This window comes from Littorina saxatilis, linkage group LG3 (assembly GCF_037325665.1).
Source record: "Littorina saxatilis isolate snail1 linkage group LG3, US_GU_Lsax_2.0, whole genome shotgun sequence".
Taxonomy (NCBI): Eukaryota; Metazoa; Mollusca; class Gastropoda; order Littorinimorpha; family Littorinidae; genus Littorina; species Littorina saxatilis.
In genome coordinates, this window is record NC_090247.1 from 11927210 (window position 1) to 11949754 (window position 22545).

The 22545-nt window shown below is 43.0% G+C and overlaps 1 protein-coding gene across 1 annotated transcript in view; it reads left to right on the forward strand.

The window, feature by feature from the left end:
* LOC138961631 (centrosomal protein of 162 kDa-like) overlaps nucleotides 1-22545 on the forward strand; it is a 67475-nt gene that overhangs the window by 18835 nt on the left and 26095 nt on the right. Inside the window, exons 7-14 of the mRNA XM_070333304.1 lie at nucleotides 3801-3895; nucleotides 4466-4648; nucleotides 5843-5879; nucleotides 6650-6796; nucleotides 7458-7610; nucleotides 8182-8313; nucleotides 9065-9159; nucleotides 18305-18392. Of these exons, the coding sequence (XP_070189405.1) occupies nucleotides 3801-3895; nucleotides 4466-4648; nucleotides 5843-5879; nucleotides 6650-6796; nucleotides 7458-7610; nucleotides 8182-8313; nucleotides 9065-9159; nucleotides 18305-18392 (930 nt within the window). The remainder of the gene's footprint in view (nucleotides 1-3800; nucleotides 3896-4465; nucleotides 4649-5842; nucleotides 5880-6649; nucleotides 6797-7457; nucleotides 7611-8181; nucleotides 8314-9064; nucleotides 9160-18304; nucleotides 18393-22545) is intronic.

Below are 22545 nucleotides of genomic sequence, written 5' to 3' on the forward strand. Positions count from 1 at the left end.
GTTTCTTATATGTGTCACAGCACACCGCAAGCTTTTAGGCGAATAGCAAGTGAGTGGTATATATATATCATCAATTTTATAGTAGATAACGGTGTAAATTACTTACCATGTTCATGTCCGTTATACGTTTTCCATATTCCATATGTGTCATTTAATTGTGTATTGCTTGATGCCATGTATGTGTGTGTTTGTGTACATGACTTTAATTAAGCATGGATGGATGTGTGCACTCGATTGTGTGTGTGAACCATGTATATATTTTCTGTTGTCAATTACATATGTTATACTATGCGTTTGAATCATTAAGTATTTTAGACGTCATACTTTTTTTCGTATCTTCACGATGGCTTTTTACCCGTTTAAATTTTAATGCTTCCAACTTTCAAAGCGCTGCACGGCTGGGAAGAGATGCGCACTTTTATCACTGTTGTTCATGTAGACGTAATCATGGATTCATGCAAACGTCATACCTGCTGTATTTTATTTTGTTTGTTTGTATAGTCGCGTGCGGTCGCGCAGTCTTTTTGGTCAGTTCCGATTACCTCCCATTGATGCGAAAACCTATATGACTGTTTTTTGTTATTTTTCTCTCTGTTAATTCACCAGTGGCTATGTAACATGTGTTATACCTTATAGGTTCCAGCGACTAAATATTTTCCCCCGGTGCAACCATAGACATGTACGTCATCATGATCTCCCCTTAATTTGACCGTTATTTTGGCTGTCTTAGTGAAATGGTAAGATATATCTCTATGTTTTTTACATGTAAGTGTTCGGAAAAAATACAGTTATAGCAGCTATGTACAAAAATAAGCAGCATATGCTCTTTTCGCCAAAGTAAAGTCCTTTTTATATTTAGTCAAGTTTTGACTAAATATTTTAACATCGAGGGGGAATCGAAACGAGGGTCGTGGTGTATGTGCGTCTGTCTGTGTGTGTGTGTGTGTGTGTAGAGCGATTCAGACTAAACTACTGGACCGATCTTTATGAAATTTGACATGAGAGTTCCTGGGTATGAAATCCCCGAACGTTTTTTTCATTTTTTTGATAAATGTCTTTGATGACGTCATATCCGGCTTTTCGTGAAAGTTGAGGCGGCACTGTCACGCCCTCATTTTTCAACCAAATTGGTTGAAATTTTGGTCAAGTAATCTTCGACGAAGCCCGGGGTTCGGTATTGCATTTCAGCTTGGTGGCTTAAAAATTAATTAATGACTTTGGTCATTAAAAATCGGAAAATTGTAAAAAAAAATAAAAATTTATAAAACGATCCAAATTTACGTTTATCTTATTCTCCATCATTTGCTGATTCCAAAAACATATAAATATGTTATATTCGGATTAAAAACAAGCTCTGAAAATTAAATATATAAAAATTATTATCAAAATTAAATTGTCCAAATCAATTTAAAAACACTTTCATCTCATTCCTTGTCGGTTCCTGATTCCAAAAACATATAGATATGATATGTTTGGATTAAAAACACGCTCAGAAAGTTAAAACAAAGAGAGCTACAGAAAAGCGTGCTATCCTTCTTAGCGCAACTACTACCCCGCTCTTCTTGTCAATTTCACTGCCTTTGCCATGAGCGGTGGACTGACGATGCTACGAGTATACGGTCTTGCTGAAAAATGGCATTGCGTTCAGTTTCATTCTGTGAGTTCGACAGCTACTTGACTAAATATTGTATTTTCGCCTTACGCGACTTGTTTCTTCTGGTTTCTTATATGTGTCACAGCACACCGCAAGCTTTTAGGCGAATAGCAAGTGAGTGGTATATATATATCATCAATTTTATAGTAGGTAACGGTGTAAATTACTTGCCATGTTCATGTCCATTATACGTTTTCCATATTCCATATGTGTCATTTAATTGTGTGTTGCTTGATGCCATGTATGTATGTGTGTGTGTACATGACTTTAAATAAGCATGGATGGATGTGTGCACTCGATTGTGTGTGTGAACCAGTATATATTTTCTGTTGACAATGTTGTCAATTACATATGTTATACTATGCGTTTGAATCATTAAGTATTTTAGACGTCATACTTTTTTTCGTATCTTCACGATGGCTTTTTACCCGTTTAAATTTTAATGCTTCCAACTTTCAAAGCGCTGCACGGCTGGGAAGAGATGCGCACTTTTATCACTGTTGTTCATGTAGACGTAATCATGGATTCATGCAAACGTCATACCTGCTGTATTTTATTTTGTTTGTTTGTATAGTCGCGTGCGGTCGCGCAGTCTTTTTGGTCAGTTCCGATTACCTCCCATTGATGCGAAAACCTATATGACTGTTTTTTGTTATTTTTCTCTCTGTTAATTCACCAGTGGCTATGTAACATGTGTTACAGAATTGCACCGGTGTAAGGGTTAACATTTTATTTTTCACCAAGAGAATATAATTCATTATATGCGGGATAATGTGCGGGGGGGGGGGGGGGGGGGGGGGGGGGGGTGCAAACAACATTTTCACAAGCACATAACCAACAAAATGACATCGCATGCGCAGCACACAAAGTGCGTAGCACGGGTACCACTAGTTGTTTTTATAATTACAAAAGGTTTGTTTCTTAATTGCTGTCAAGTATTTTCATCAGATGCTATTTTTGTCACTGGGTGGTGTTGGCCCATGCTGTACAACATTGAACTTCTCACTTGCGGTTGCCAGAGGTCATTTGACCCCAAACATGCCCTAAAACAAAGTGAAGCACAAACTCAAACAAAAAATGTAAGCTAGACAGAGACTAGACACTCAGTTTCGCTTGTGTCTTGTGAACGAGCTGGACAATTTTTGATCAGATTATAGTTTATTTTCTGTATTATTGTTTGTTTCTTTCCTTCATGGGCTGAAACTCCCACGGCTTTTACGTGTATGGCCATTTAGGCAGCCTCACACGCCGCTTTCATGGGCTGAAACTCCCACGGCTTTTACGTGTATGGCCATTTAGGCAGCCTCACACGCCGCTTTCATGGGCTGAAACTCCCACGGCTTTTACGTGTATGGCCATTTAGGCAGCCTCACACGCCGCTTTCATGGGCTGAAACTCCCACGGCTTTTACGTGTATGGCCATTTAGGCAGCCTCACACGCCGCTTTCATGGGCTGAAACTCCCACGGCTTTTACGTGTATGGCCATTTAGGCAGCCTCACACGCCGCTTTCATGGGCTGAAACTCCCACGGCTTTTACCTGTATGGCCATTTAGGCAGCCTCACACGCAGCTTTCATGGGCTGAAACTCCCACGGCTTTTACGTGTATGGCCATTTAGGCAGCCTCACACGCCGCTTTCAGGGGATGCATGCTGGGTATTTTCGTGTTTCTAAACCCACCGAACACTGACATGGATTACAGGCTTTTTCCATGCGCACTTGGTCTTGTGCTTGCGTGTACACTAGCAGGTCTGCACATTAGTTGACCTTGGAGATCGGAAAAATCTCCATCCTTAACCACCCAGGCAGCCGCAGTCAGGGTTTGAACTCATGACCTTCCGATTAGGAGGCCGATGTCCTATCCACTGGGCCACTGCATTATAAGTGTTCGTCTTTCCACTTAAAAGACTGCTGGGTCGAAGATCAGTGACTATCATATATTTTTGTCACAATCAAATGTTCCTATTACATGCCTTGCTTGTCTTTTGATTCTGAAATTTGGAACGTTGGCAGTCTATTTGTTTTTAGATTTCTAGACAGAGGGGTACAGCTTGCATAACACAATCTGCAAATGTTGTTTATCTGTTTGCTTGTTGCCACAACCATGTAGCATTATGACAGTGTGTCAATTCCCTGATGGTTTCAGACGGAGCAGGAAGCCTGGTGGACAGCGACAGAACTCCGAGCAGACCAGGCTTTGACACCCTCGATGAGCTGGCTGAGAAACAACGCTTCTTTCAGGTAACGGTGTGAAAGGAATGTAGAGGGAAGTGACGCGAGTGATTAGAATGTAAATGTTACTGTCGAGTTAAAGTCAAGCAGCCTTTATTGAAAAAATACCTTGTGTGCTTTGAAAGATGTGTGTAATACTGACAGACCTTGACAGTACTTGCTTACAGTGCAAAGGGATAAGCATGTATAAGAGAGGGAGATAGAGTGTTTATGTGAGAAGGAGTGTTTGTGAGAGAGATCGAGTGTGTGTGTCTGGGAGAGAGAGAGAAAAAGCGAGAGAGAGAGTGAGAGCGTGAGTGTTAGTGTGATGGTGAGCGTGTTTGTGTGATGGAGAAAAAGTATGATTGTGTGATGGAGAGATAGTGTGTGAAAGAGACAGAGAGAGAGAGAATGTGTGTGTGTGTGTGTGTGTGTGTGTGTGTGTGTGTGTGTGTGTGTGTGTGTGTGTGTGTGTGTGTGTGTGTGTGTGTGTGTGTGTGATTACATGTACACGTACATGCATTTTTCTGTGTCACTGTCAGTGAGAGAAAGGGTATGTGTGTTTATTTCTTATATATATTTGTGTTTTCTCCCCACCAGGACCTGGAGCAGAAAGCCCACGGCTCGCTGGACTACAGTCAGCTCAACAAGGAGCTGAGTGCCACGGGCACTGGCATGGGCACCGACGTGGGCATGATGCCCGGCATCTCTGCTGACTCCCAGGAGGACGACCTTGACCCTGTTTATCACACAGCCGATGGCGATATTTCAGTTGACAAGGAGGTGATAAAGATATCGATAGATTTGAGTGTTGTCTTTCACAGTCCTGCTGTAATTCTTCCTTCAGCAGATTTCTTTTGGGTTGGAGTGATTTGAATATAACTGGTTTTATATGAATGATGACGGGCGCAGTGGCGTGGTGGTAAGATGTCGGCCTCCTAATCTGGAGGTTGTGAGTTCGAATCCCGGTCGCTGCCGCCTGGCGGGTTAAGAGTGGAGATTTTTCCGATCTCCCAGGTCAACTTATGTACAGACCTGCTAGTGTCTTAACCCCCTTCGTGTGTACACGCAAGCACAAGACCAAGTGCGCACGGAAAAGATCCTGTAATCCATGTCAGAGTTCGGTGGGTTATAGAAACACGAAAATACCCAGCATGCCTCCCCCGAAATCGGCGTATGGCTGCCTGAATGGCGGGGTAAAAACGGTCATACACGTAAAAATCCACTCGTGCTGAAAACATGAGTGAACGTGGGAGTCTAAGCCCATGAATGAAGAAGAAGAAGAAGAGGAGATATGAATGATATGTTTATTTCCAACAGCCTTGCATAAAAAGGTTTGTAAATGTAATACTGTTCAAGTTTTGTGATGTCTCTGTATTAGTTGCATTGTATTTAATTTGGTCTATGTTATTTTAATTGTGCATTTTTCTGAATGCTTTACTTTACACAAAAAAACAAATAACAAATAAAACAACTGGTAAAACAACATCAGCTTTTTTAAAACGTTTTGTAGATAAAAGGTGCTTTTTTAAAAGACAACACTAGGTCATTGTTTTGATGTACATATTTGGGCGGGAATGCAGCTCAGTCGGTAGCGCGCTGGATTTGTATCCAGTTGGCCGCTGTCAGCGTGAGTTCGTCCCCACGTTCGGCGAGAGATTTATTTCTCAGAGTCAACTTTGTGTGCAGACTCTCCTCGGTGTCCGAACACCCCCGTGTGTACACGCAAGCACAAGACTAAGTGCGCACTAAAAAGATTCTGTAATCCATATCAGAGTTCGGTGGGTTATAGAAACACGAAAATACCCAGCATGCTTCCTCCGAAAACGGCGTGTGGCTGCCTAAATGGCGGTCATACACGTAAAATTCCACTCGTGCAAAAAACACGAGTGTACGTGGGAGTTTCAGCCCACGAAGGCAGAAGAAGAAGAAGAAGAAGGATGTACATATTTGACGAGTGTGTTTTCTTTTGTGCAGACTTCCTCCCATCAGAAACCCAGTATGCTTTCTAAAGGTGAGGGTGTTGTTTTACTTGACTTTTGTTAATCCAAAACACACTGAATGCATGTCAGCTCATACCAGGTCGCAATCTACTTTACTTCTTGAAGTCCCCTAAAGATACTGGTGCTTCATCAGCATTTTTTTTGGTTTTACCTGGTTTCAATTCCATTCCTAGTATGACATTTTAAAAGTTGAAAATAACTGAAAAGGAAATTGTCAGCTGATCACTGGATGTGGTTGCAAGTGACAATTTTTTTTCTGAAACCAAATGAAGTTTAGTAATGCAGTTGAGCTTACTTGGACACGTTGCTGTCTCAGAGTGATTTATTTATTTATTTATTTTTATTGTTGTTTTTTCTTGGTATATTGTTACTGATTTCTTAGTGATACCAGTTTCCAAAGCGCATAGCAAGGTCATTGTTCATGCATGTTCAAAGGACAGTATCCAGAGTTTTAACGTCACACTGAATAAATTGCAACATTTTCACTCTTCTTCCAGTTTGTGACGTTACTTCCACAGGGCTATATCTGGGCTGTGCCATTCAATGTATTATACGCACAATGGGGCAATGACACAATTTAATTAGCCCTGTGTGACTGTGAGGTTCACTGTGGTACTGAGTGAATCTTAAACGGTCACTCTTCTTTGGGGATTTGACGTCACTTCCACAGGGTTAATTCGGGATTATGCCCACAATGGTCATACACTTAGACTGGCTTGTTCCAGAAAGCACGCTTACTCTTTATTGAATTTTGCTGACAGTGAAGTGTTTGTGCTTTCAGTGTCTCTAGCGGACTCGATGGATTCGACCCTCAACACGACTACGTCACCCCAGGTGGCAGGTCGGGACAGCACGGGGTCAAGGGACACCACCCAGGACAACCTGGGTCAGACGCTGCAAGAAACGCTCAAGACTCAAGGCACTGCTGGTCTGTTTCTCTTGTTGGTGGCTGTGTTCTGGTGTGGTGGGCTTGGCTGACTGACATTTCTCTTACTCTGTCCGTCTGTCTGCCTCTGTCTGCCTTTTTCTCTCTCCTCCCTCTTTCTCTCTCCTCCCTCTCTCTCTCCCTCTCTCTCTCTCTCCCTCTCCCTCTCCCTCCCTCCCTCCCGCCCGCCCGCCCTCCCGCCCTCCCGCCCTCCCTCCTGCCCTCCCTCCCTCCCTCCCTCCCTCCCTCTCTCTCTCTCTCTCTCTCTCTCGCTCTCTCTCTCTCTCTCTCTCTCTCTCTCTCCCTGTCTGTCTCTCTCTCTCTCTCCATCCATTTCTAGACTGGCTTAAAAATTTGTTTCCCTATTTTGGGCGAGGGCTAGATGCTAAAAAGTATGAGAGTGCTTAATATATATTACTCTCATAAAATAAAGATTTATCATAACATCATATATTAATCATATCTAGCATCTGTTAGTTTTGCCTTTCAAGGAGTGGAATTTTTTGATACTGAAGGTAAGGTATCTAGCATTTGGGTGATTTACATTTGTTTTCAGAACATGCAATTTTTATATGACAGACTTTTTTTTAGCAGTATAGAGGAGGCATTGACTGTGAAAGATTTGGTTGCTTAGTATTATGTGTATTTTGACATGTGTTTTCAGGTGCGATGGGCACCAACACAAGTCGAGAGATGGAGGAGCTTCACCAGGCACTGAGGGAGGCGGGCATGTCACACACACTGGGTGGGCCTGAGTCTCGCAATATGTCAGGGAAGGAACGTACAGGGGACTCTGGCGCCTTGTCTAGAAAACACAGTGAGTGCACACTGCAATTAACAGATGATAGAAATAGCAATATGCTTTTGTTATTTGAGAAGTACAGGCGAATCTGCCTTGGTGATCACCTCTAGATAACAAAAAGATTCCTGGCAAGTTTTTAATTTAATTTTTTTTTTTTAATTTTGTATGCTTACCATTTGTGTATAACTACAGTCAAACTTGTCCATAATGATTATCTAAGGGACTGACCAAAAGTGGTCATTATGGAAATATGAATTACAAAGTAAAAAAGCTTGTTGGGATCCTTTAAGTGTTTGGTGTGGGCGAGTTGTTGTTTTCAAAGAGGTGGTCGTAAGGGCAGGTTTGGCTCTTTTGGTCAGTCCCTTGGTTGGTCCATATAGATAGGTTTACTGAGATTGCCATCTGAATCTCTACAAATGAACATAGAAAGGTTTTTGTTCTTGTTTTTGTGTGTTGTATTACTGTATTTATGAACTTTGCATTGTTTTGACATCTGAATCAGTAGAAATAACTGTAGAGAGGTTTTGTTGTTGTTGTTGTTGTTATGTTTTGTGTGTGTGCGTGATTTGATAACGTTGTGTTTCAGCCGATCGCAGTGTGGGCCAGCTGCTGAAGGAGATGGACGAGATAGAGAAACGTCAGCAAGCCATCGTGGCTGAGGACAAAGACGTCAGACTCATGTCTGACTACAAGAGCCCACGGAGTCCGCGATCTCCAGGTACAAACTTTATTTTAGACTAAAAGCTGTCCTGAGTTGAGCCTCAAGTTGACTTTATTTTAGACTAAAAGCTGTCCTGAGTTGAGCCTCAAGTTGACTTCGCAAAGATTTTCTGAAATCTTTTTACCCAAAATTCAGCGCCAAAGCTCCCTGCAGCGAGCTTCGTGAAGTAGACGTTGCCCAATTAACTTGTTCTGGGATATTTTGGGCTGAAGGTCAGAGGTGGTTGCCAGGGCAGGTGCGACTGAACTGTGTGATATATTTTATAACAGTCATGAGCACTGTTTTTCTCTCTTTACGTAAAAGACCTCTATAATTGTGCCATAAGTGCAGGTGGCTGATAACACCAAAACACACCAGCACGGTTGGCCTAGTGGTAAGGCGTCCGCCCCGTGATCGGGAGGTCGTGGGTTCGAACCCCGGCCGGGTCATACCTAAGACTTTAAAATTGGCAATCTAGTGGCTGCTCCGCCTGGCGTCTGGCATTATGGGGTTAGTGCTAGGACTGGTTGGTCCGGTGTCAGAATAATGTGACTGGGTGAGACATATGAAGCCTGTGCTGCGACTTCTGTCTTGTGTGTGGCGCACGTTATATGTCAAAGCAGCACCGCCCTGATATGGCCCTTCGTGGTCGGCTGGGCGTTAAGCAAACAAACAAACAAACACCAAAACACGCGCACACCTGGGTAGCACGACTCTTGTTGGCTTTCCACTGGGATAAAGAAGTAATGGAAATGGATTATCCTTTCAGGCCTTCAGCGCCAGGGCCACATAGACGACCACGAGCGAGGGTTTGACAACTCACACACAGAGGACACTGAGGTCTACAACCCCGTCACTGCTGTGGTGAGCGCACTTTCTCCACTTTATACTGTGGTCGCTTGTACTTGCATTTTGCAGGGATGTACAGGGGCTAGTAAAAATTCCGCCGAGCTATTAGAAACCGTCTGGCAGCTCATCCGGTTGGCCAGTGAAAATTCTGGTCAAATGCAAAGCAACTTTTTGTGGTACTTTCGATTTTCAGAGCCATATAAACACTGGGAAAGCCTGTTCATCGCTGACCATTGTCTATCGAATAACTGCTATTTTGTGTGTTTCTGACAGTCACTATTTTAGTGTGTGGTATGTACCGGGCTAGTGAAATTTGTGTCGGGCTAGTGAATGTCTTGAAGAAACTCGCCCGGCTGGCAAGTGAAATTTGTGAGATTTGGCCGTCCCTGCACTTTGCCACAAGTGAAAGAAATGTATGGCATGCTGAATACAGTGGAACCCCCCTTTTAAGACCTCAAAACATCTGAGAAAACCAGGTCTTAAAAAGGAGGGAGTCTTAAAATGGGGGTAGATTGACTGAGGTTAAGAACAGAAAATCTGAAAAATCAAAGTCTTGAAAGAGGGGGTCTTAAAACGGGGGTTTCACTGTCATTTATTCACTTGCCGCAGAGAAAATGAATGCTTGGAATGCTAAATGAAAGAGTGATACGAGCCCAGGTTGGCTTGTGTTGGTGTGTGAGAATATTCGCACCATTTTCAGAGCACGTCGACATATTATTATATGCATGTACATCTTCATACATCTGCACATACGTGCATGTTTATGCATTTACACATACCTTTGTACTGCTTCAGCCTGCCAAACGGTTGTGTGACGTGTCTAGTGTGTTGGCGAAGTGTCTTGTGCTTGTCACTTCTCGCTTTCAGCCCTCACCGCTGGCTAGCACCGTCTGTCCTTTTTAGGACAATGCGAAAAGAGAGCAGAATGCGTCAGTCTCTCCTGCCAGTACAATAACCTCTCCACAACAAGCCCTATGTAGTGCCTCCATCGCGGCGACAGGCGTAAACTGGGTACCGCAAGGCCCCAGGCTAGACTACAAGGACTCGGAGGAGGTTGGCCCCTAGACGTGCGGCATGCGGGCCCACCGGTGTGTGGAAACGCCCAGGTGCCCACGAACCAACCTCCAGCTATGGGTCAAATAGCCGGGCAGGATAGGCTCGTCAACCCTGGCAGGCAGCTATCCTAAGAGAAGACCACTCTGAATTCAAAACGAGGGTAGAGGAGGCTCATCATCCATGGAAGGAAACTCGTCTAGGAGAAGGAAAACTCCGAAATGAAACCCACGCAGTCCCTCGAAGACGGAACGGCACTGGCCTTTTTTAGGCGGGGAGCAGACCGGGTGCCTACGCTATCCTCGACAAATGGTTGTGTCAAATGGTTGTACTGCTTCACATTCCTTCTCTTTTGTCTTGCATGTCCCATGTGTCTTCACTTGCATATTCATTCATTCATGTCCTCAGGGAAATAAGAGTGCGGTTGTAGTGCACAGAGGGGCGGGGATGTAGCTCAGTCGGTAGCGAGCTGGATTTGTATCCAGTTGGCTGCTGTTAGCGTGAGTTCGTCCCCACGTTCGGCGAGAGATTTATTTCTCAGAGTCAACTTTGTGTGCAGACTCTCCTCGGTGTCTGAACACCCCCGTGTGTACACGCAAGCACAAGACCAAGTGCGCACGAAAAAGATCCTGTAATCTATGTCAGAGTTCGGTGGGTTATAGAAACACGAAAATACCCAGCATGCTTCCTCCGAAAACGGCATACGGCTGCCTAAATGGCGGGGTAAAAAACGGCCAGACACGTAAAATTCCACTCGTGCAAAAAACACGTGTACGTGGGAGTTTCAGCCCACGAACGCAGAAGAAGAAGAAGTAGTGCACAGAAAGATAGAGAGAGTGTGGAAGAATAAAAGACTTGCCTCGATCAGTACATTACTGAAAAAGAAAAAGACCAGGCATACCTGAAGGAGTTTGAGATGAAAGGCTTGTTCTTTTTCGCTTTTTCAATACTCGTACATTATCATTTAATCCAGTGCAGTTAATTTAGAGCCTTTGAAGTGCCTTTACTATTGCACTTACATTTGTTTTATGTTTTATGTTATTTTACCCTTTGAATAAATGTTATTGGATACTAATGCTTAAATTCATGATGGTACTTTTATTACATGTCTCACAGACTTTACATCTTTTTTTCCCGGGGGAGGCTGTAATTCATATGCAATGATTTGTACTTTCAGTATCCCTATATTCCTATAACACACACACGCACACATGCATACACACACTCACACACACGCACACACACGCACACACACACACACACACACACACACACACACACACACACACACACACACACACACACACACACTATAGGCCTCCCTTAATTGAGCCTGAAGTCAACTTTGTGAAGTGTTGAAAACTCTGTGGCAAAGCTTTGTGTAACAATACTCTGTGGAGTAGACTTTGCCCAATTAATGTCAAGCTTTACATGGAGACAGATACACAGTTGTTTATGGAGCAAACAACGGTCACTAAGATCTCCTACAGTAACACTGTCATATTGCACACTGCGACCTGTGCAGTCATGTCTTGTTGGCTGGACACAATGTTGTGTGCAAACACTTATACTCTGCCACCTGTGCCCTGAAACCATTGCGGTCAACCCCCTCCCCCCCCCCCCCCCCCCCCCCTTCCTTTAAGACTTCCACCTTCTTGAGACCTTGATTTCTGGGATGTTCTCGTCATAATGTGAGTGAATTTACCCGCATTTTAAGGCTCCCTCTTTATGAAGACCTGGTTTTCTCATAATGTTGGGAGGTCCACTGTGTCAGATTATAGTGAAAATCAAAATGTTAAATGAAGCTGAATATTTTGACTTCAGTAACAGTTTTCAGTTATCATTTTGAGGGAAAGTGGTATTCATTTTTACACTACTGCACTTACAGCTAAAATTTCATTTCTTACAATCTAGATTTCTCCAGACATCAAGAAACAATTCTTTGTGCTCTATGGTGACAAATATTGAGTATTTTCAATCTTGAGTTTTCAGTTCTTGTACTTGCCATGTTTTCAGTCTATTGTACTAGAAGACAGTACAGTGGTGTCTCAGAGTATGGTGAGATTTTGGCAGCGTTAACTTTCACTTCAAGCATCTTTTCTCTTCATTTTGATTCCAGTCTTTTCACAAAACAGTTCTGGTGACTGTGCCGAATTGCTGCTCTCTGTTTTGATTTCAGCTGAAATGTAGCTATTCTCTTCTTTTGTATCCAGTCTTTGCATACAACATGAATCTTTGTTACTGCGTTTCAAACTGACATGCCTTTCTCTATTCTTGGTTTACTGTTTTTCATTTGTCGGGTTGAATATCTCTTATCTTTCTTGTATATCTTATCTTTTGACACAACACGATTTCTGCTTGATGCATTTCAAATTCACCATACCTGTGCATTTTTCTTTGTTTTGATTACAATTAAAAATATTTTGGTTTAACAACTTCCTCATTGTACTCTATAATCCTAGATTTGACATCCAAAACACTCTTGCAGATAGATGTTACTGCAACTCACCACTTTTCTGTGTTCTTCTTTTATAATAAAATGACAGCTGGTTTCCTCGGTAAAAATAAGCAAACAAAAAACTGATACAAGAAATGTGCTGCTGTTTTAGGGAGGCAGAGGACGTTACTTTGTAAGTAGCTGCAGGACCACAGAGTGAAACGGAACACAGTGCCATACTGATGTTTGTGATTGTGTGTGTGTGCTAGAGTTTTGTACCCATGCTTGTTGTGGTTTGTGCATGTGAGAACTTGTACTTACATAGTATTTAGTTGACTTGGAAAATGGAAGGCATTTTCCTCTCACAGAAGTGTGGCACACACTTCACTAATCTTACCCCAACCAGCATCGATATTCACATCCATAGGTCACAGGCACACATTTGTACATATACGCACACACAAACACACACACACATGCACGCATGCATGCACACCTGTGCACACACACACACATACACACACACATGCACACGCACATGCACATACACACACGCATGCACGCATGCACACACGCACACACGGTGACACGCACTCATACACACATGCACTCACACACACACACACACACACACACACACACACACACACACACACACACACACACACACACACACACACACACACACACACACACACACACACACACATTCATTCCACTTTCGACTTCACTGTTATCAATAACGACAACAGCAACAGCAAAGTCATTTTCATATCATTTAATATTCTGGCAAGAGCCATCCAGTAGAAGCATGACTATAACATTAATGGGTGTGTAACATGTTATCTAATTGATGAATGTTGTCTGATAATAAACTGTAAGCTTGGTGTGCATGGGGTGTAGTGATGATGTAGTTTTGATTTAGAATGTTCATAACCTAAACTATTTTTATTCTATTTTTTTCTGTTTATCCATATAGTCTGAAAATGAGGATGAGGTAATATTTACACATTAACATGCTTCCATTTGAAACTTCGAGGTCTTCATCGGGGATTGACGCCCGACCTTCGCTCCGTCGGGCTTCAATTAGACTTTGGGAGGGCGTCAATCCACGATGAAGACCGAGAAGTTTCAAATGGAAGCATGTTAATGTTATTGTAATTCAATCTGACGACGATCTCTTTCCTGCTTTCATGCGGTTGTAAACAGACAGAATTGGTTCTGTTCTGTTCACACACTACTTTCAGTCCACCTACCTGCAAGGGTCAAGTCCCAAGAAATATGTCTCTGTATTCCTATCGTATCACTCTGCTCCTGTTTTGTTTTCTTTCACACACATTTTCCCTTCTCTTTTGATGGGTTTCTGGACAGCAAACTCTAAAACAAATTATTTTCATCACAAAAGCGATCTTTGGAATTGACTGACGTAGTCCGGAAGAATTCATGCATCAACTTACGTCACGTATTCGACGTCATCACTTCGCATACCTTATGGTCTCGGTATTTCGTTGGCCTTCATATTTCCTACTTGTAAAATGACCCTCAATGCTAACCGATACTAGTTGAGGCTGTATCAATGCGCCTCGCCAGCAGGTTGTTAATGGATTTTTTAGCGAGTGGTTATCGACAATTAATGACCGGTAATTTTTAATGAGTTGGGGCATTCTGACCAATCACAGGATCTGTTTCATTAAAACGCAAACTTGATTGAATTACAATTTAGATTAAACGTGTCTATAGAAGTGGAAAATACTCACATGGTGATATTTTCAGGTGGTAAGGATAGGGGTGCCACTAATCTTGTTACTGTTAGGCCAAACAAAAATATATGTTGGTTTTGGGTAATCTGACCGACCCTATTTTTTCCCGCCCACCCTAAAACTTTTTTTTCATTTCTAAAAAAAACTAAAAAACTTTTGGCACATTTTGCGAACCATACCAAGACTAAGGGAAGTAACCTCCTTTAAACTCGACTAAATCTTTAAAACAATTTTTTTTTTAAAAAGCCGACCTACCGACCCTATCTTTTTTGGGTCACATTACCCTAAACCAACATATATTTTTATTTGGCCTTACACAAAATCAGAGCTGATGGAAAAATGCAGTGTCATTTTGAACCTGCATTCTGTGAAAGGGGTAATCTGAATTAGCCGCAAGAACAGGAATTTGAGAGAGAGGACATTTAATGGAGGCAGAGAAAAATGAAAGAAAGCTTTTATGCTGATGTTGATGCTCCTCTCAGCTTCCAATTAACCTTCACCGGATCATGCTTTGAACTACACAGTCTGGATGATGTGGGTCGTAATGGCTTTTAGGAAAAACTCCTCATTTGACAAATTCACATTTTTGCATTTCACCACATATGTGTGTGCACTGTTTTGCTTGTAATGACATAGTGCACAGGTTTTTTTCTTAAATCTATTTAACTGGAGCCGGTTTTGAGACCCCACTCCTCCCAGAAAAGCAAACAACCAACAACAAAATCCCAAGACAAATTGCTATTGTTAGATTGAAGAATGATTGTTAACATCTGTTCTGAATCTGCTGCCTTGCTCTGTTAGCTGAAGAATGATTGTTAACATCTGTTCTGAATCTGTTGCCTTGCTCTGTTAGCTGAAGAATGATTGTTAACATCTGTTGTTGAATCTGTTGCCTTGCTCTGTTATGACCCCCTCCACTTTCTGTATTGCTCCGTTAGGACCCCCTCCACTTTCTGTATTGCTCTGTTAGGACCCCCTCCACTTTCTGTATTGCTCTGTTATGACCCCCTCCACTTTCTGTATTGCTCTGTGAGGACCCCCTCCACTTTCTGTATTGCTCTGTTAGGACCCCCTCCACTTTCTGTATTGCTCTGTTAGGACCCCCTCCACTTTCTGTATTGCTCTGTTGGGACCCCCTCCACTTTCTGTATTGCTCAGTGTTGGGACCGCCTCCACTTTCTGTATTGCTCTGTTAGGACCCCCTCCACTTTCTGTATTGCTCTGTTGGGACCCCCTCCACTTTCTGTATTGCTCTGTTGGGACCCCCTCCACTTTCTGTTTTGCTCCGTTAGGACCCCCTCCACTTTCCGTATTGCTCTGTTGGGACCCCCTCCACTTTCTGTATTGCTCTGTGAGGACCCCCTCCACTTTCTGTATTGCTCTGTGAGGACCCCCTCCACTTTCTGTATTGCTCTGTGAGGACCCCCTCCACTTTCTGTATTGCTCTGCTAGGACCCCCTCCACTTTCTGTATTGCTCCGTTAGGACCCCCTCCACTTTCTGTATTGCTTCGTGAGGACCCCCTCCACTTTCTGTATTGCTCTGTTGGGACCCCCTCCACTTTCTGTATTACTCTGTTAGGACCCCCTCCACTTTCTGTATTGCTCTGTTAGGACCCCCTCCACTTTCTGTATTACTCTGTTAGGACCCCCTCCACTTTCTGTATTGCTCTGTTAGGACCCCCTCCACTTTCTGTATTACTCTGTTAGGACCCCCTCCACTTTCTGTATTACTCTGTTAGGACCCCCTCCACTTTCTGTATTACTCTGTTGGGACCCCCTCCACTTTCTGTATTGCTCTGTTTGAACCCCCTCCACTTTCTGTATTGCTCTGTTTGAACCCCCTCCACTTTCTGTATTGCTCTGTTTGAACCCCCTCCACTTTCTGTATTGCTCCGTGAGGACCCCCTCCACTTTCTGTATTGCTCTGTTTGAACCCCCTCCACTTTCTGTATTGCTCCGTGAGGACCCCCTCCACTTTCTGTTTTGCTCTGTTTGAACCCCCTCCACTTTCTGTATTGCTCCGTTGGGACCCCCTCCACTTTCTGTATTGCTCTGTTATGACCCCCTCCACTTTCTGTATTGCTCTGTGGGGACCCCCTCCACTTTCTGTATTGCTCTGTTTGAACCCCCTCCACTTTCTGTATTGCTCCGTGAGGACCCCCTCCACTTTCTGTATTGCTCTGTTTGAACCCCCTCCACTTTCTGTATTGCTCCGTTGGGACCCCCTCCACTTCCTGTATTGCTCTGTTTGACCCCCCTCCACTTTCTGTATTGCTCCGTGAGGACCCCCTCCACTTTCTGTATTGCTCTGTTTGAACCCCCTCCACTTTCTGTATTGCTCCGTGAGGACCCCCTCCACTTTCTGTATTGCTCTGTTTGAACCCCCTCCACTTTCTGTATTGCTCCGTTGGGACCCCCTCCACTTTCTGTATTGCTCTGTTTGAACCCCCTCCACTTTCTGTATTGCTCCGTTGGGACCCCCTCCACTTTCTGTATTGCTCTGTTGGGACCCCCTCCACTTTCTGTATTACTCTGTTATGACCCCCTCCACTTTCTGTATTGCTCCGTGAGGACCCCCTCCACTTTCTGTATTGCTCTGTGAGGACCCCCTCCACTTTCTGTATTGCTCTGTTAGGACCCCCTCCACTTTCTGTATTGCTCTGTTGGGACCCCCTCCACTTTCTGTATTGCTCCGTGAGGACCCCCTCCCCTTTCTGTATTGCTCTGTTCGTGTGTTGCTTTACATGGGTGCCACAATAACACTTTCCTTGTCCTTGATTTTAACTTTTCATTGGTGAGTGGAACATGTTTTGTTGTGTTGAAAACATATGTAGGGTTGTACCGTTTAGTTATAGTTTTTGTGTATCTGTAATGCAAAAAAAAGCTTGAAAAAGATTAAGGAATTAAGTGTCCTTTTTGTTTTGTAACATTTGAAAAAAACCTTGAAGTGTGTGTGTGTGTGTGTGTGTGTGTGTGTGTGTGTGTGTGTGTGTGTGTGTGTGTGTGTGTGTGTGTGTGTGCGTGCGTGCGTGCGTGCGTGCGTGCGTGCGTGCGTGCGTGCGTGGGTGCGTGCGTGCGTGCGTGCGTGCGTGCGTGCGTGTGTGTATGTGAGTGTGTGTGTATGTATGTATGTATGTATGTATGTGTGTATGTGTGTGTGTGTGTGTGTGTGTGTGTGCATGCATGCGTGCGTGCGTGCGTGTGAGTGTGTGTGTATGTGTGTGTATGTATGTATGTATGTATGTATGTGTGTGTGTGTGTGTGTGTGTGTGTGTGTGTGTTTTCTAGGTAAATACTTTGAATATTTTTCTTGGATTAATGATTCCTTTTGCAGCCTCTTTTTTCTCTAAACATGTGTATGGATTGATTGATTTGATCTTCATCGCTAATTGAATGTTTTATCAAAATAAATGTCGGGGATGAGGCATCGTAGAGTCGCCAATCATAACACATCAATTGTAATTCTTTATATGCCATAACAGTAGTTGAGTTGTAGTATGATAAATTATAAAGATAGTCTATCAATGGCTTTAAACTTATTTTTTACATGTTTTTCAATCACATTCAGATTTTGAATCACAGAATAGCTGAACGCATCACATCACATCATCTCACTTAATTTTTGTGACAGTTATAAGCAGAGATTGAGATAGTAGTTGAGATTAGGTCAGTGAGCAATCATATGAACTGGACAGTCTTGTTTTAAACTGGTTCTGGTACCTTTGTTTCAGTCACTGTCAGATTTTGCATCACAGAATAGCTGAACGCATCACATCACATCATCTCACTTATTTTTTGTGACATATAGCAATATAGTTGAGCTTGAGATTGTAGTTGAGATTAGGTCAGTGAGCAATCATATGAACTGGACAGTCTGGTTTTAAACTTGTTCTGGTACCTTTGTTTCAGTCGATGTCAGAGAAATCAACGAAGGCAACAAAAAGGAAAATGGAGAAGTCTGCCTCAACACCTAATGCAAAGACAATGGAGGAGAGAGGTAGACACTCTTGTTGTGTGTTTAGAAGAGAAGAGAGAGAATGCTGTGGGCAGGTTTCACAATCTTCAATCACAGACTTCCTTTTTTTTCAACAAAATCAATCTTGACAGAGATCTTTGAAATAGTGTTTTTATTAAAGCCTGACATCCTCCTGGATGGAATCAAGACAAAAACTTGTATGGAGACGCATTCTTGTCGACATAATGTGATAGCTTGTTACAGTACTCTATCAAACAAAGGGATAGACGTAAACAGAATTGGGTAACGATTTATTCAAAGAATATTGTCCAGAGGCTTTAATAAATTAAGCAATAACAATGCAAGCAAAATATCATTTCCGAGCTCAGTGAAAAAAGCAGCAAATAAGGACTAATTATGGGAATTCCGTTCTTCTGAACTGCTATTTCGCTGTGATGCACGTCATGAGCATACCTTCAAAAGTAACAATGTTAATTGCACTCCATTTCTCACTGTAAATAGAAAGTACAGCAGTCCCTGCAATGTACGGCCCCCGGCGTGAGCGGACACCTGACATGTACGGACACATTTGCTCGGCACGGAGTGTGTTCCTTCTTTATTTGCCCCCCCTTAAACGGACACCTGCAAAACGTGGACACGGACACTCATTTTCGGTCCCAACAGCAGGTCATACCTCCAATGTACGGACAGACCATCGTCAAATTTTCACCACAACAAAATCGATAACAGAGCAGTCCGGCTCTTGGTGCAAAGATGACAGCCGCAATGGCGTGACGACAGTCACTGGTAACTTGAGTGCACCTGTACCCATCAGGGGGGGGGGGGGGGGTAGTTTTGGTCAGGAATGGAGTACATGCGAAGATGCCAACATGAAACTGCACTGTGCTCTTTATTCTTGTCTGTTGGACGTAAACAACAGAAACCACAGTCGATGAAGGTCCTGAGCGAAAGAGAGTGAAAAACCGGCCACAGTTCTCAGCATCGTGTGTCTGTGTGTAACCTTTTTCATTGACAAGATACTCTTGTTTCCCCTCAGCCTTGACCAGTGAGTCCGTTGCCTAATCTGTGAACCCTTCAGTTGTCTTGCTTTGTCAAAAGTTACGACACAGTCAACTGGTTTTGCTCTGAATGAACAGTTGGAGCTGACCTCTCTGGCCACAGCCCAACAGTACATGGCTGGAGGGAGTGAGAGAGAGAGGGAGGCAGGGGGGGGGGGGGGGGGGGTGGAGGGGTAGCTGGCCAAACTCTGTGGGGTGTCCGGTGTCACTGCATGTCAGCAGGAAGAGCATTGGAGAGAAATAGAGAGGTGTACTCTTCCACACAATTTCCAAGCATCAGTTGTCATGGCTTGGGGTAGGCATTAGTGAGGGAGAGTGGGAGCTGTGTTATGTACAGTGTATTTCCGACTGAAGAGTGAAAAGTCACTGCCATGCCACATGATCGGCATGCAGTCAATAAAGCCAGACAAGATGAAAATAAATTACATGATTATGACATGCAGCTCTATCTGCTGCTATTTATTCAAACTAGGTTTCAAGCTTATTCTTGCAAAGCATCTGCACACGCTCCTCTGTGCTGTGTTTGTGTGGCTGCTTTCGTATGTCAGTGCATGGTGAGTGTGTTCACTGCCTTGAGGATTTATTTTATCTCTTCTTTTCAACACTTTTCATACAAATCATTTTTACAGAACGTTTAAAGAAGTATTAGGAGTTCATTGTTTAGTAGCCACAAGAAGTGATTAGCATAGACTCAATCCTGTTGTTTGTGTGTCTCTGTGTGAGTGTATGGGGGAGGGGGTGGTGTGGTCACCCCTCCCGTGACCGGACACCTGCAATGTACGGACAGTTTTGCTATGGCCCAAGGGTGTCCGTTCATGAGAGGGACTGCTGTAGAATTATTGACCAATAGAAAAAAACGAGTTTGGAATTTTTTTTGCATATTCTTGGGGAATAAATACCTGAAAATGTAACCCTACCCTCTAAATGGTGACATCATGACAGCGAAAAAAAATATACACAACAAGTCATGTGAAGTGATAATAAAACATTAAGTTGGTTTGAAACTAAAAGATCAACATTGGAATCAGGGACGAGTCATTAACAATGCTAGTGAGATTTGGCTAGCCGAAACCAGAAGACCGAGACGGGTTGCCTCCGCGAAGCATATGAACAAAACGGGCGATTTTTCTCATTTGAGCAGATTTTCACACTAAGCATGACATATATGTCACGGTAGAACCAGCGATCTGGTAGGATCGGCTATCGTACCGGTACAATTGCCGATCGGACTTTGTCCCGGTACAACTGCCGATCAATGTTTTTACAATGAAAATCGGGTGTTCTACCAAAATAAGCTGGTAGAAACTCGGATCGGCAGTTGTACCGGGACAAAGTCCGATCGGCAATTGTACCGGTACGATAGCCGATCCTAACAGTACAACTGCCGATCGGACTTTGTCCCGGTACAACTGTCGATCAATGTTTCATTTGTACCGGTACGATAGTCGATCCTACCAGATCGCTGGTTCTACCGAAGTGGAACTATTATGATGGTATTATGGATATGAATCTTGAGTAAGGATACAAAATTAGAAAGATGAGTTATTTTGACCAAGTGGTACATTCAGTCAAATGTTACCATTTGCAACAAAATCTAAATCCTTTATTATCCCAATATAAAAGCATTCCCATTATCATTTCAAATTAAAATCCATAACCTATGATGACGTATTCGTGCAAGTGGTCGATTGTGGATGACACTTTGTTGAACAAGGAAGGCCTGCTCGCTTGCATTTGCATTTCCTGTTGTGACACTTTCCTCTGCATGAGCAAGCTGAACTTCCATTTGCTGTCCAGTGTGTGACAATCGTGATGCTTTGATGACGCTTCAGTGATTCAACATCAACGTTTTGAAGCTGGCTGAAGTGGACATTTCGCAAATCCACCATATCGACCGCTTTGAATTTGTTCTTCAGAAGACCTCCGTTTGTGTACACCTTGTAGAAAGTTTCAGAGCCACGTTGTTCCACACTCACGTTGTTCCGCATGGCAAAATCCGGGCACCAGTGTTTGTGCGATCTACTTCATGAATTCGAATGCCAACAGTGTCACCAACGTTGAAACTCTTTTCTAAGTGAGCCTCCTTTGCATCGAAGTTTACTTGTTGTTTGTTAGCAGCCTTCAAATAGTTACATGTTGCAATCTTCCTCACATTTTAGCTCGTCGTGAACTATTCTCATACGCTGAACGGCTGAACATTTGTTGACAGTGACAAGACATTTTAGCTCGTCGTGAACTATTCTCATACGCTGAACGGCTGAACATTTGTTGAAACATTGATCGACAGTTGTACCGGGACAAAGTCCGATCGGCAGTTGTACTGGTAGGATCGGCTATCATACCGGTACAATTGCCGATCGGACTTTGTCCCGGTACAACTGTCGATCAATGTTTTTACAATGAAAATCGGGTGTTCTACCAAAGTAAGCTGGTAGAAACTCGGATCGGCAGTTGTACCGGGACAAAGTCCGATCGGCAATTGTACCGGTACGATAGCCGATCCTACCAGATCGCTGGTTCTACCGTGACATATATATCTGTTTATACATTGGGATCCAGGAAATCCAAAGGATACAATGCAATAACTTTTGAATCTGTAATCAAAAGTGTTATTGTTATTTGCAATTTTTAGAATGTTATGTACCAAATTTTATAATACATTTCATAACTTGACGAAATTTAAAACAAGTCGCGTAAAGCGATATAAAAACATGTAGTCAATCTATAGGCATCAAATTGAAGGATAAACTAAAAAAAACAACAGTCCGATCGGCGAGACTAAATTCAGATAGTCTCGGCTAACCATACCCGAAAACCGTCACGGATCACACTCATCTCCGCGAAGCATACTCAACCTGTTTTCTTTAATTCTGAACGCGTTTTTAAAGTAAACATAACATATGTATATATATATTTTAAATCAGGAGAAGATAAGAAGTACAATGCAGTAGTGTTTGAATCTGTAATGAAATATTCGTACCTGGCTCAAATGCAATATCAAAGTCCCGACTTAATCAAAAATTACTTAACAGGTCCGCCTCAACTATCACAAAAACGGAAATGACGTCATCAAAGACTGTGGCAGAGTACCTTAACGCAGTCCTAGTATATCCACT